Source organism: Sturnus vulgaris, chromosome 18 (assembly GCF_052056855.1).
Source record: "Sturnus vulgaris isolate bStuVul1 chromosome 18, bStuVul1.hap1, whole genome shotgun sequence".
NCBI lineage: Eukaryota > Metazoa > Chordata > Aves > Passeriformes > Sturnidae > Sturnus > Sturnus vulgaris.
The window spans coordinates 1,436,229-1,451,267 of NC_142260.1; the positions used below are offsets into that span (position 1 = coordinate 1,436,229).

Consider the following 15,039-nt stretch of genomic DNA (forward strand, 5'->3'; position numbering starts at 1 on the left):
GACAAGGTGCAAATGAGAAACATACATCTTCACTAGTCTTTGGAAATATCTGAAATAATTGACTTGCTCAGTCTCCTGTGATGGCTTGGTGACCGCTAACTGTGACAATTTGCATAATAGTCAACTCTTCACTTCTGCAGAGATAACTGTTTGTATCTGATTAAAATTAGGACTGTTTTAGTTCTCTTGACTTTTCCAGAAGTTGCAGTAATAGAGATTTGCTGTTATGCTTTAACCAAACAAATGCACACATGGGGATAACAATATGCTGAGTTTATGCAGATTTTACAACACAAATCTGAATAAAATACCCACTAATAGACCCTTAAGGAGTAATAAACACACATGAATTTTCCTTAGTTGCACTTTAAAGTGATTTTAACATACTACTAGACCTTAACAATAATATTTAATTGACAAGATTATGCATTTGTATGGATTGAAAAGGTGGTAGATCTCTAATTCCAAATGAACCATAAATTCACTTTTGCATAACATGTTTTATTTATTTCGCTATAGCAGAGATGTTCTCCATCCCTCCTAGTGAGAGTTTCTTAAAATACAGACAATTTAAATAGATTTAATTACCATTTATCATACTCCTAACTTCATGAGATCATCCTTAGTTGAATTCTATATTTCCAGATAGTTAAGGAGCTAGATAAAAACATGGCAATATAATGAGAAGCTAATAGAAATGAAATGATATCTAGTGTTTGAAACTTCTGTTTTCAGTGGTGTTGCCAGTATTTTTCTGCAGCTTCCTTCTTGATTTCCCAAGTAGATGGAATTTAAGTTTATTTCATTTCAATTTTCAAAGTGGTGAGGAAAAAAACATAATAAAAAATAAGGTTGCTCTGTTTTGCCGTATGATCATGGTTGCAATTTTCACATTAATGTTGTGGCCACTGCAGTAGACTTAAATCTCCAAATCATGCTGATGCATTGGACAAATGAAAAAAAATGATAGGGGAAAAGAAAGAAAATAGCAGTTACAATCCCTTTACAAATTCAATAGTGGGCTACATATTTTTTCCATAGTATTTCCAGTCTGAAATGTTCTCACTTTGCAAGTCTATGGTATCTTTTTTACAGTTTATTTGCCAACACTTCCCCTGGGATCCCATTGGCAGACATTTTCTTTGTGGCTCATGTACTTCCACTGAGAGGAAACATTTTTCAATTAGACTGTAGATAATTAGATGGCAGATAAATTAGAACATAATATACCTCCCTATCCAGATAGATCTCCAGCGGTTCTGCATTGCTAGCAGGAGCAGAAAGAAGTCTCTGAATAATTTTCAATGTGGGGGCTCCACTGCCGTGGTTTTCAGTGTCCTAGCTGTGACACAGGGGCTGGGGGATCACTTTGACATTTCTGGATCCCATCTTTCTCCAGCTGCTTTTCCTCCTCATGCCAAGCCACAGGTGCTTCCCTGGGATTATTCACTAGAGGGGATTTCTCCCTGAGGTGTTTGGGTCCACCCTCACTTATTTCCTTTACATCACACGGGCATTGATGGCCCATAGACCAAAGCCTGGGCAGTTCATCACTTACATCGGTGAGCCCAGAGCAAAAGGCTCAGCCACACTTGCACAAAGCAGCCAGATCTGTCACAACTGAACTGCACAGAAAAGCCAGCCTCGAGGTCACTGTCCTTCACCAGAACAGCACGAGTAAAACAGCCACGCCATTCAGCTGTGACCAAAAATACTGAAAAAAAAAATAAATTATCATACAATTCCTCTGCAGTTTTCCTAAATAGATCATTCCTGGGACCATGAAAGGGGTCGTTATGATATTGGCAGAGTTGGGGAGGAGATTTAGGGTCAAACCTGCAGAAATCTTAGCATGCAGCTGCTTTTAACATGTACACAGTCCCTCTGACTTTCACATATTAAGTTTTCATAAAAGAAGTCCCTACTTCTTTATCCAATATGTTGTTTGTGTTCCTGCAGCATCCTCCAAAATGACTTAGTCAAAAATAAAATTTAAATTATCAAAACTTCTAATATTTCTTCTCTTACAAAAAATAACCAAGCCCAGCACTAGTTACTGAAATAAATAAAAATCTAACAGTGATATAAAAGTAACAGTGCCACATATTGCATAGAGACTATTTAAAATGCAGCTGTGGTAAATACATATCATATATACAGGATATTTAAAATCTTGCACTAATAGTTCTGGGAGCACAAACACTTCTTTCAGTGCCATTAAGACTTATTTTTAAATGAATCAACCTAAAATATAACCTGTTGAGCTATCAGTTATGGCCACTATGTTCTATCATATAAACATATTTTATGCAGTCTGAAAATGCACATCCTTATTTGATATATTGCCATTACCTGGAAATCTATTACACTGTAGTTTCTAAATGAGAAACTAGAAAATTTCCAACACATTTTTACTACAGAAGTTCAAAGCTCAGTGAGGGCTTTAAGAAGTCTTAGGTAGAAATTAAAATTGAAACTATGAAAAGTCTGAACATCTGTGTGAACACCTTAGGTTCTCATAGTGGCTGCAACATCACATGAACAAAAGGTTCTGTTCATCCTATATTAGGATGAAAGAAAAAAAGGTCAATTCAGTAAATTCAATGGTTGGTTTCTCAGCTAACTCAGTGTTGGAGTAGTCTGTTAGATTCAAAACAAATCTCAAGATTTCCACAGTTTGGGAACAGGGTCCAATGATCTAATTGGTTGAAGAAGGAGGTGGCAATGATTTTAAATAGCAATGCTGGATTATTGTAGGCAATTAGAGCATATTTAACCTTTCACACTGCTTTATACTAGTGCTGGATGCAATAAAAAAGAAAAAAACTTTAAAGGGATAAAATATTATAAAGATTGTGCTTACTGTCTCACAAAAAGATGGCATTTTGCTCTTTACTGAAGTAAATCGTGCAGAGAGAGGCAACCTGCAAAATTTGATCTTCTAAAGGAAGAGGAATTCATCTGCCATTATAGGGTGGGATTACTTCTGCTCTTGAAACCTGGGGTGCTCACAGCCAAGCAGAAATGTGTGAGCTGTGTCTTTGCTGCCACCCTTTTCTCTGAATGCCTTTACTTCTCTGCTTGCAGTGTTAGTTGTTGTAGAGGCAGCTTTGGTTTTTAAAGATAAAACTCTTCCTCCTCTTCAATCTCACTAAACGTGCTGTGCTCCTTATCCAAGACACGGATCATTTTAATTCAAAGCATTATTTTTGTATAAGATATCAGTCTGGCTTACATTTTCCATGTAAAACACTAACTTTTAATGACTTTTTAACAAGGAGGATTGTTCAGCCAACTTCTGAGGTTATCACTCCCAGAACTGTGGGACAAAGCACTGCAGATTTATTTGCCCAGCTTATCAAACAGGCCACCAGCTTTTATTATTTCAGGGAGAATCAAATTGGAAGTTGCTTCTTGAACTAATCAGGGCTGATTTGCTCTAAAGTTGCTTCCTGACTTAGATCTCAGGCAAGGAAGTGCTGTAATCAGTTCCCAAGGGCCGTCAGAGTTGTGATGGGATATTAAAGGAATGGTACACTACCTTTAAAGTGTTCCCCAATCTTGGCAGATTTTTGTGTTTAACACAGTTAAACCTGAGCTGCTTGTATAGAAACAAAAATTAATTTCATGTGGTAGCTTTATGTACGAGTCGAATGTACTTGAGGTAGCAGAACGGAATTTTGGAGAGAATATATTCCAGTTTCCTCCAGGGCTTGTATATTCAGTATATTCAGTATATTGAGTATGTTCTGTATATTCTGTATATTCTGTATATTCAGTATATTGAGTATTTTCTGTATATTCAGTATATTCTGTATATTAAAAATACAGACTGGCAGAATTCAGAATTATTCAAAATCAGACATTTACTACCCATCAAAAAACAAAACAAACCAACAAAAAACCCAACCCCAAAAAAACCAAACCCGGGAAAAAACACTCAAAAAAGCAAAAAAAAAACTTCATGAAAGAGAAAATGAGTCCCCCTGAGTGTCTCTGTTTGCATATTAGCCCATAGCATGGGCTCTGCCAAGTCACTCTCTGACTGACTGCTGCAGATGCTCTTTCTCAAGTATTCTGAGTGAGATCTTTAGTGCAAGTCTTTGGGGACAAACAATAGCACCTGTTCCTCACAAGACAGCAGCCCAGTTAGTCCATTCATGTATCTTTAATGAAGCTCTGGGGCAGATGGCAAAAAATGGCATCATCAACGACTTAGCACAGAGGAGACAAAAGGGGAAAGTGCCGACCCAACAATGAGCTATTTTTACGAATGGGAAGAGACAGTCAGAGTGTTTCCTGGGCATCTGCTCCCGTCTTGGTTTGCAGAAAGACCTGAGGAACATCTCAGCAATTAAAATTTCTGGGCATGTAGCCGATTTTGTGAAGTACACCAATCAACCCCTCCTCCCAGTTTCTCCCTTCTCAGGAAAATCAAGCCCGTTATCTTCATAATAATGAAACTCTCAGGGATAGAAATTGTCAAAAATTAAGGAGTTAACTGGATTTTTTTTTGCATTCATTTTATAAATTTAATAATTATGTGATCAGTGATGCTTTTACATTCTCTTCCTTTTCAGTGCTTGTTTGTGCTTTTCAGTTGACCTGTGCTGAAAATGGACACCTATGTATATAACAATCCTGTGTGAAACCAACACTTATGTAGGAATAATATTTCATATGTGCCAGAGGGAAGACCCGTGGGAGGGAATGGTGGCCTTTCACTATGAGTTTTTTTTCAGTCTGTATAAGTCTCTTAATTGTACATCCAAACTTACAGCCTAAATGTAACCTTTAGTCAAAGTTATGCTGATTTATATAGACTGAAGACCTGCTCCTGAATTCAGACTAGGAAGAATAGCAGATAGCCAGAAGTGATAATTCTCCACACTTACAGAAATGCTTTTATTTGAGAGTTGAAACAAAATTTATACAGCTGAGTAGATCAAAATCTGCAGGAGTACATTGCAGGATTTGGTTTTGATATGTTTTGGATTATCTTTATGACACAATTGAGTGAAATATTGCTGTGGCTGTTTGCACCTTCACTCAAACCACAGCCCTCTGATTTCTTCTGTCTTGAGAGATTGTATTGGAGTCTTGTACCTTTGCAGCCCCATGTAAATCCTTTATGTGGGGGATATTTCTTATGATTTTGTCTCCATCTGATTAGATTTGAGTTAGGAACTACTGCAAATTTTTGCAAGTTGCATTGCACTGAACTTCTTCCAGCACCTATCAGACAAAGCCTCTGGTTTTCCTTTTCTGTTCTCCTGCAGAGCCAATGTATAGAAACACCACACAGCAAAACCAGGAACATTTTATCAGAGCTGAATGCCTGTTCTGGGCACATGGGGATCAACTCCAATCTGACCAAGTCTAATACATAACCTAAAACACACAGCCAGGCTTACCTCAGCTAAAATGAGAGAAATAGCTGCTTAAAGCTAGTTTCTTTCACGCCCCAGTGCCATAGATGTAATTGCACAAAGACCTTTTTATTATAAGTTGATTTTCCTGAGGAATGGATTCAAAAAATACTGTAAAGTGTTTATTTTTTGCTTGACCTTTATTAACCTCCATCTTAGGGCTTTCCCAAGAGAAGAGTTGTTGGTAAATTAACCCTCCTAGAGACACACAGTAGCATTTCTGCACTGCATCAATGGTTGTGAAAGTAATGGAGATATGACAAGAAAATTTGGCACTATTTAAACAATGTCATAGGTCAACATATGGGATTTGACCAAAAAAGTTTTTTAGGAATTAAAGGCAAAAAATTGCCTGAAGTGTACTTTAAGTTTTTAATAGTCTTTAATTCCACCGATTTATGGTACAATGAGGGAATTTTTTTTTTCTGCCTAAACCTCCATTTTTCCCTACATTTACCAGCTTTGATATGTTAAGCTTATATGTTTGTTTAACCACTAATCAGAAAAATCACAGTCATGTCTGGGGTTAAGGAATGATGGATAAAAACTCTTTGAGATCCTAGCCACTGCCTGAAACACAGGTACAGTAAATTAAGGAACTAGGAAATTACCACGTGGATTTAACAGGCATCATCCTATCACACAATTCTCTGCATGTTCCACACAAATGCTAGGATAAGGAGAAGAATTTCTTTCCTCGTGCATGTTTGTGGTTTTTCGATACATTTATTACGGTCAAATGAAATTTGATGGAGTAGGTTTTGTTCTCAAATGGTCTCTGAATGCAGCTCCATAATCACCAAGCTATATGATGGTGCATAAAGCCATCAAACTGCTTAGACAGACAAGCAATTTATTTCTTACAGTGAGGTGTGTGTGGCAGAGTATGGTAGTTTGTTTAGGAGCCAAGATGTTGGAACCTTAAATCTGATGAGTTGTGGTGTTGACTAGAAGACTCTTCAGTACTCTGGTGAGATTTTGAAATAACATATCTGAGTTGTTGGTATTTATGTGAACAATACCCTGTTGCAAGATCTCAGAATTAAAATTTCCCTAAGGTTACTAAAATCTGAGCATCAAAGTAGGTACTGCAGTGTCAGGTTGCTTCTAAATGCTTGTCACTGTGCTGTTTGTGACCCAAGGTGAGAAAACTTGTGAAAAATTAATAGAGACACATACCACACTGCTTTTGCTAAAAACTTTGGTGTGTTTTGTACCTTTTTACCTTGTGCCAGGACAGGGAATACTAATTAAAAAAAAATTAAATAATAGAGAACCAGGAAGAAACAGGGAAAAGTGCAGTTCACCGAGGCTGCTCCACCTTTGACACTGAGGGAAAACAATGTTTGTGGGGGCTTTGATGTGATAATGTGAAGCTGGCAGGGATTGCATTAAGGTGAAGGTTCTGTGGGACTGTGTGAAGGCAAGAACAGTATCAGTGCTGGAGAAATACCTGTCAAGACAAATTTGTGCCATTTCTGATCAGAGGCTCTCTTCTGTTTAGCAGGTTCAGGGTCACATGCCTCCGCTCATGATCCCAATTTTTCCACACGACCAGAGGACACTGGCAGCAGCTGCTGCAGCCCAGCAGGGATTCCTCTTCCCCCCAGGAATAACATACAAGCCAGGTAAGCTCACAGGGATGTGAGGCTGTTGCACATTTTAAGGCATTTAAGGGTAGCTTCCTGTGAGATCTGTCTCGTACAGGTGATACACAGCAGGCAGAGCTGGCTGGGACTTTTGCAACTCCACCAGAAAAAAAAAAATACTTCTGGATTGAAGGAGGTGGATGGACATCGTGATTTTTTTAAACCTAATTTCCACAAAGTCATTTGCTTTAAATATAGTGGCCCACTTGCCTAGCAATTTGCATCTGGTCTGCCCTATACAAAAGCTACATGTCTTTAATTAATTCTGTTATCTTTAGTATATTTGTGTTTTGTGGCAAAATTTTTACTCTTTTGTTTGATTTCAATCTGGTTAATACAAGGTTTCAGTGTTCAATTCCAGTCATCATTCAGACTCCTAACAGGTCACATAACCTTGCAGTGAAATATGTTTTGAGATGATTTAGCAAATGTTATGATTTCTTTCTTTTTTTCCTCTGAGTTTACAGGACTCCTGGGGAATTCAATTAGGGATATAATGGTTTGAAGCTACTTTCAGAGACTCCTTGTAAACAGGGCTTTAAATGTTTAAAGACACTTTGCCAAAGGAATTCAATGTAGGAAGATATTTAAGTAAATAAAAGTCAACCTTATTTTCATTTGTACATTCTTTGTAAGTGACCTCAGTCCAGAAGCAGTAACCTTATTTTGCTCATTAATAGTATTCTCTGTCAAGCTGCCTTTAGCATATTAACCTGATAACTAATAACTACAAAACATAAATAACAGTTTATTTTTTAATTCATTAAATATGAAACATACCAAGTAAAGCATTGATCCTTTTCCCACTGATGTTAGTGCTGCTTTTGCTGTTGACTGCGACAGGAACGAGGTCAAATCCAAAGTAAAGCCTCATAATAGATGATGTAAACAGCATGCTAATTAAAAGCCAGGTTGAACCTAGAATCTTTTCTAGCAAGTTTACTTAATATTAGATGAAGTGGGGCCAAGCAGGATTTCAGCAAGTATTTCCGTTTGTCCCACTCCCTTCTGTCTCTGTAGTCCAGAGACTTTCCTCTCTAAACACAGATTCTTTGTCTACTTATCTTATTTTCAGGTTTTGAAATCTCAGAGTTCTGTTCTGATTTGACAAACTGGTTCCCTGTATGCTGGAACCATCACTGGGGTTTCTGCAAGGCAGAGGGCTCGGGGTGGAACAGGGTGAGGGTCATTCCCACCCATCCCTGCCTCACAACAGTTTGGGACCAAACACAAAAGGTTCCCAGTTGTGCAAATTGCCTACAACGCCCTGGCTAAATCTTACTGCTCACAGACAAGAGAAAGCACATGCTTTCCTCGATTTTCCTATTTTCATCTGAGATGCTTTCTGCCTGTTAGTGACTAAGCTGATGGCTGTGCTGCCCCCTGAGAGGTTTTATGTTCAATCGTGTTAATTTTGGCTCTCTAGACTTGGTACAAAAGTGACTTAGGAAGGAGAGTTACCAGCACGTTTTCCTGAACATGACCAGTTTTCTGGACTTATTCTACAGCATTCCTCAATAGTGCCTATCCAACTTGATCCTATTGGCCTCCTAACAGCAGGTGATGCAGCTTTAGGGCATTTTCTTACTTGCCAGAATGCAGAAAGAGAGATATTTAACAAAAGTTAGAAGAATGAAATGCAAGAAGAAGTCTAGGCCTAGATATCTTGGAATGCAGTGAAGCTGTTTGCTGGTGCTAGTAAAAAATCAGAAGTCACAGTGATCTGATCATAACCAGTGGCTTTAAAGAAGTTATAATATTTATGCCTTTTATAAATCTATTTTATATATCTATTCTACTGCATGCAGATGTGGCAAAGGTAGGTGGGCAGGTCAGTAGCTTTTGTCAGAGACACATCATTATAAAAAAAAATGCTGTAACTACACTTGGTATTGATTAATTCCTATTTTTGGCACTCTCGGCACAGTAGTTAAGGAATTAATGAAACTGGAGATTAAGCTATACTCTTTCATAGAGAGGGTTCTTCAAAGTCATTTCTGAGGAATATTTATGAACTTGACTGCTACTACCTGTACTCTTCTACTTTTGTGAGAAATGAAACTTTCACCTGCAGAACTGTCAGTTTAGACTTGCTCCTACCTCAGAGGGAAGACAGGAGATGGATTAACCCTTCAGACACTTGCCATTTTCTTTTAGCTTGGTTTTTATGTTTCACTTCTATTTCATTTCACTGCATTTGGACGTGGGCAAGACCGAGTTTTGACCCTGCCAGTTTTACTTGACATTCAGAAAATACAGTGAGAGGCATTTCAATAACGGGAGCAGTGGGGAATAAGTATGTTTGAAACCCACTCTGTCATTTCAAGAATGTTGAATGTTGTGTGCACAGTCACTTAATTTGCTTTGCCTGCAAAACAGGCTAGATAGAGGCCGGCTGCAAAGTGGGAGAAGTGCATCAGGACACCCAAGATGAGAAGTCCTGCATTGGTGTACAAGCAGGGGTATGATTATGTGTCCATGTCCATGCAGAAATGTCTTCCTGGGATAAATTTGGAACCGATTTTATGGCTGTTTAGTTCAATGCCAAGGTAACAATTACTGATGGTGTTGCAGATTTGCACACAAATGCTAGGGGTTGGAGGAATAAAATGGTATTCTTTAACAAAATAGAGGAGTTCACACGCTCAGCTGATGGCCCTGTAGAAGAGAGGAGAATTTATTGGGTTTTGAGGCCCTTCCAGTATTGCTGCTCGTGAACTTCTGAGCTCAGCAAATCATTATGAGCAGAAAACTTAAGGACTTGCTGATATACAGCTATGATAAAACCTGACAGGAGAAACTTTCCTTCTGCCTGGCAGAATCTATAATATTGAGATGGCTGTAACCCTCCCCCCCCACTATTTTGGAGCTCTAGGAGGTGAAACAGGCCAAAGTTAGCAAGTGCTGATGACAAGAAATAATTGCATTAGAAAAAAAAAAAAAATCCCCAAAGTCCCATGCTTCCTTATGTATCTCAAAGTCATGTAATATAATTTTCCGGCATGGTAAGTACTAATTGAGAAATCAGAGCTGCATAGACCACCTAATTAATTTTTTATACATATTTCAGTATTTATACTGTATACTGGATTAATTAAAACTTGAGGGCGCTGTGCATCTCAAATGACTGTTGTGACTATTGACCTGCAGGCGCCTGACGAGCCTCACAGAGTACCTGGTTCTGGGGGTTGCCACTTATTCCAGTGGGAAGCTGAGAGTGGCAGCTGTTAGGAAGCTAATACTTGCCCAGAGATGCTACAGAGGTAATAGAATTATTTTGCATTCCGAGGAGAGCAAAAGCAACTGTGCTGGTTTTCTGACTGTGACCACCACACTCACAGCTTGGAACTGGTGGGCAGCAGGGGTACCATTATTCCTCCTCTCCCACTGCAATTTTCCCTTCATTTAACTAAACACATCCAGAAAAACTTAGTGGGCTGGAGTATCCTTGAACACAATTAGTGTGTCCCCATTAGTGCCCTGGGTCAGGAGGACAAGACAGTGAGTAGGATGAGGAAGATGAGGAAGGATAATTCCCTCCTCCATCTTTCAGTGACTAAAGTATTCCTTCAATCAAGTTTTGTGGCTGAGAGGGAACAGGGAAGATGATGATGGAGTAAAGATATAAAGCAATGCTAGGTAGGAGGCAGACCATAAGTTGAGCAGATCTCAAACAGAGCTATGGTTTGCTCTAAGCAGAGAGTGGGAGCACTGATGTCCATGCCAGTCCATGAGACTTCAAAATGTATGATCATTTTGGCTTTAAAATGTCCTGCAAATATTTTGTATTTTGCCATTTCTTTGCCACATCTGGAAAGTATCTCTGAAAAAGATTATTTAAAATAAGGACAAAGAGTAGAGTAAAACTCAATTTAGACAGGTTTGTTGAGTGATAAGCTGCAGTGTATTTTCAAAGCCTTTTTTCATATTTCATACAAGAACGATATAAAGCCCATGATTAGAGTGGCTAAGAAACAGCCCTACCTACCTAGGTCATTCAGCTTTATGCACAAAAATAATTTACAAGAGATTTTTCTACACTGAAATGCAATGTGAAAGTGGAAACTGTTTTCCTAGGCTGGTGACAGAAACAGAGTCAACATTTTGGCCTGATTCTGTTTGTAGTTGCACTGGGGCAAATCAGAGAAAGTAATTTTATTAGGGAAAGCATGACAAACAAAACTGTCAGGCTTATTGTCATCAGGCTGGACTTCAGAACATTCCAATACTGTGACATATCTGTCATCAAACTAATTAAACTCCTTGATTACTGTAGCTAATCCACATAACTCACCTCATCTTAGATGTGCTGGATTTCTCTGATATCCCACATCACAATTTCCATTTGGATTAGGTCTTTCAGAAGTTCTTCCTAAAGCTCTAAGGTGGTTCAGATTTTCCATATCTAAGTATTCTTCTTTCAGGTAAGTCAGTAGGCTGCTCTTCCTCCTGGCAGGTGAAAGCAGGGATGACACACCAAATCCTCAGTGTGCTCGGTGGGCTGTGTGTCTGCATGGCTTCAGGAGTCCCTTTTGTAATGGAAATTGCCCAGGACAGAGTTAAAGACTGCCACGTGTCCCCTGTTGGGTTTTACTGCTTGGAACAAGGATTTGTTGTAGCAATCATATGTGCCCCAGTCCTAAATATTGATGTAAAAGCTGGAAATGATGGCAGGCATCTGGATATTGTCAGGTAGGACAGAAATGTGCAAATTTCCTAATTTTGCAAACATTACCTGCAGACAGAAAACTGTGAGGGGAAGGTGATTTTGCTGCAGCATGAGAAGAATGAGAACAAGGCAGAGCTGCAGCACACCCTGTGCAGGACAAGGCATAACTGAGGCAGGGACAGGGGAGATGCTCCAGAGTATTCCCTTAGCCTGTTAGCCCTGCTAACATCTCCCTCAGCCCTGGTGGCTCTGGACAAGCAAAATTCATGCCCTGAGTGGGAATGCTGTGGGAGTGTCCATCTCTATCCCTGCAGTATCCTGAGAGCTCCTGAGGTGTGCTTTGCTCAGATTGTTCAGGTGTGCTTTGCTCAGCCTGTTCAGGTGTGCTTTGCTCAGCCTGTTCATTGTGTCTGGAAGGAGAGGGCTCTGGTCTCTTGCAGCTCCTCCAACTCCATTTCCTCTCGTTCTGTGAGTGTGAAGAGACAGATTTCAAGTTACAATCCCAAAATGGGGGGAACATCACCAAGCCAAGAGCTTTGTAACTCAGATAAGGAGAGCCAGCTTATGTTTTACAATCGTGTTTTAGGATAGACAGGTAATAAAGTAACACCTTCCCCCTGCTCTGGGTCTCACAGAAGCCAGGCATCCTTCTTTCCTCACAGCTCACAAAGCCTTGATCTGGAAGGTAAGTCTATACATCCTATAAATAAAGTCTGCTAGGCTTCATCTCTTCATCCAAGACAAAAAGAAATATTTACATTATTTCTGTGTAGAATAACACAGCACAATTGCTCACTGCTTTTATTCATTTGGAAATGTTGCTCAACCTGACAAACGAAACAGAAGTCTGGCATAATTTTCCATGGCTTGTAAACACCAATTTATATATAAACAACAGCAGCCAAATGTAAATAGACAATCAGCACAGCAAGGAGATTGAAAAGATCAGTTTGCAAAGCATGACAGATTTTCTTCTTCCAGCATTCTTCTCACTCCTGGTTATCAAAGGCCAGCACACAAGCAGTACCTCAGGCAGACCTGTTTGAACATGCTCTCCTGCCTTTTGTACAAATTTAAAAGAATGGATCCTCACGCAAGCATTCCAAATTGAGAAACAAATTTGAAAAAAAATTGCTACAATGCACTGACTGATTTCTCTCCAAGGAGCTGCTTGATCCATTCTTGCACTGAGAAAATGAGAGGGGGAAATCTGTACCTCTGTAATTAAAAATTAAAACCAGAGCATTCCTTGCATGCTCCGTTTGCTCAAGGGAGAAAGAAGTACCTTTGCTCTGCTTTTACTCCTTGGTGTCAACAAAGTTCTCCAGAGCTGAAGGAGTATTAATTTTTCTTCTCAGCACAAAGATGCTGCTGACATATCAGGACTTAGGCATAATTTAACACATTAAAATGAGGGCGAAAAGGGGCAGTATTGGGCTTTAATAACAGATAAACGGCATAACTCTAAGATTCTTCTTCTTCCTGCAACAAAAGAGAGCACTGCAGCCAGCAGGTGAGCAAGAGAACACTACAGGGTGTGGTGAAGATCCCATTAAATTAACTGTGAAGCCAAAAACTCTGTGTGTGTGTGTGTGTGAGCATGTGGGTATAAAATATCTGGCTATTTCAAACCATGGGAGCATGACAGCTGTGAAAAAGGAGTGCCGCAGGGAATTCTTTTAGAGTTTGGTTTTTTTTAAAATATGTTTGACATGGAAAATGTTTTAGTACAAATAAAGCAACTGGTATTGAACTTAAAAAGTGTATGCGGAGGGGAAGGGAGAAAGAAGAGATTGCTGTGTGGAACAGGGATGAATTATTCATGATATTTAAAGAAAGAATGCCTCCGAAATGTTCTGCAAGGCAGTCCATGCTGATAAGTCGGATGGTTATTTTCCCCCCCATTTAAAGCATCATTAATTCAACATCTTTGTGATTTTTTTTAAAAAAAAAAGAACCTTGTGAGATATTTCTGAAAGAAACATTATTTAACTTAGATTAGGATCTTATTTATTCAGATAATTTCGTATAAATATCAAAGAGACGAGTGGAATTATTTAACCATAAAGAGACAGCTTAAGTACTTTAAGAAAATAATCGAGAAGTCTTTTTTTTGTTGGTTTTGTTTTTTGAAAGGAAAAGAACCTCAACGTTGTTGCACGCTAAAATCGACCTCATGGAATGGGGAAAATAAGAGGAGATATTTTGAACGTTGCTCCATAGGACAGCAGTACAATATAGTGTTAGTGGATGCATTGTAGCAGAGCTCCATATGCAATCAGAATCCAATTGTTACTGGACTGTGTACAGGCACATACTGTGCTCAATGGCCTGATGAGGTATTATGGATATGATGCAAAGAGACCTTGTGGATTAGACGTGTAGCATTTATTAAAAAAGTGAAACAACTGAACATTTTAACTGAGCTGGGCACAGTAGAACTTCATGGGGTAAAAAGAAGGAGTTGTGAGGAATCTGGTGACTGTGAAGACTTCAGTTATCATTATTTACTTGAGGGGGATAACAAAAAAAAAAAAATCTAGTTCTTGGAATGTCCTGATTATATTATGCTGGATTTCTGTATTTTTCCTTTATTGCTACATTCTACTGTCAGCATGAAGAGTTTGTGTAGAATAAACTGGTTATTGTAAAAATATCTAAAAAACGCACAGCCTGATAAAATGTAGCTTGCAGATAATATATAACACTGATTTTAAATAAGTAGCTGGAGCCAAAGTGATATTCTATTAAATCACATTTTCTTATCCATCACTGTATTCATTTTTATATTCCAGATTACACTGCTAAGCTATTTCAGCCTTCTTTCATTCCTTACATGGACTAAGAGTCCAAATGGCACCGTGTGTTGCACATCTATGGGACCAGCCCTAGATATCCTATAAGTCATCATGTTACAGTAACTAATTTGGGAATTTTAGTACCTGAATCTTCATGTAACTGAGCCCCTATCTAATCTATTGACTTCAGCAGGCCCCCAGATCTAAGAAAAAATTAAAATTGTATTTCAAGCTATATTACAAGGTGATTTAATTTTGTTTTTCTCTATAACTGCCTTAAAGGAATTGTCCCAAGACAAAGAACCCCAAAGCAAAACAAGAAACCTCAACTTGTGTTGAGCCAACTGGGTACCTGTCCCAGGAGCCACTTGACACCAAAAAGAAATTACCTGCATTAAACAGGACTGATATTTCTTGGGCTATAACAGACTTTTAATTTTTTTAAGAAACACATGATGAAATCTATTTTTTTTCCCTCTGGGAGCCACTGGGGT

The 15,039-nt window shown here is 38.8% G+C and overlaps 1 protein-coding gene across 11 annotated transcripts in view; it reads left to right on the top strand.

Annotated features, from left to right (window-relative positions):
- The window catches only part of SOX6 (SRY-box transcription factor 6), a 372,885-nt gene that overhangs the window by 265,946 nt on the left and 91,900 nt on the right, over positions 1-15,039 (top strand). For 8 of the 11 annotated variants that reach the window (XM_088175661.1, XM_088175662.1, XM_088175667.1 and 5 more), the window contains one exon: positions 6,934-7,057. In XM_088175661.1, the coding sequence (XP_088031787.1) occupies positions 6,934-7,057 (124 nt within the window). The remainder of the gene's footprint in view (positions 1-6,933; positions 7,058-15,039) is intronic. The other 3 variants (XM_088175664.1, XM_088175659.1, XM_088175666.1) reach the window with 1 other exon arrangement.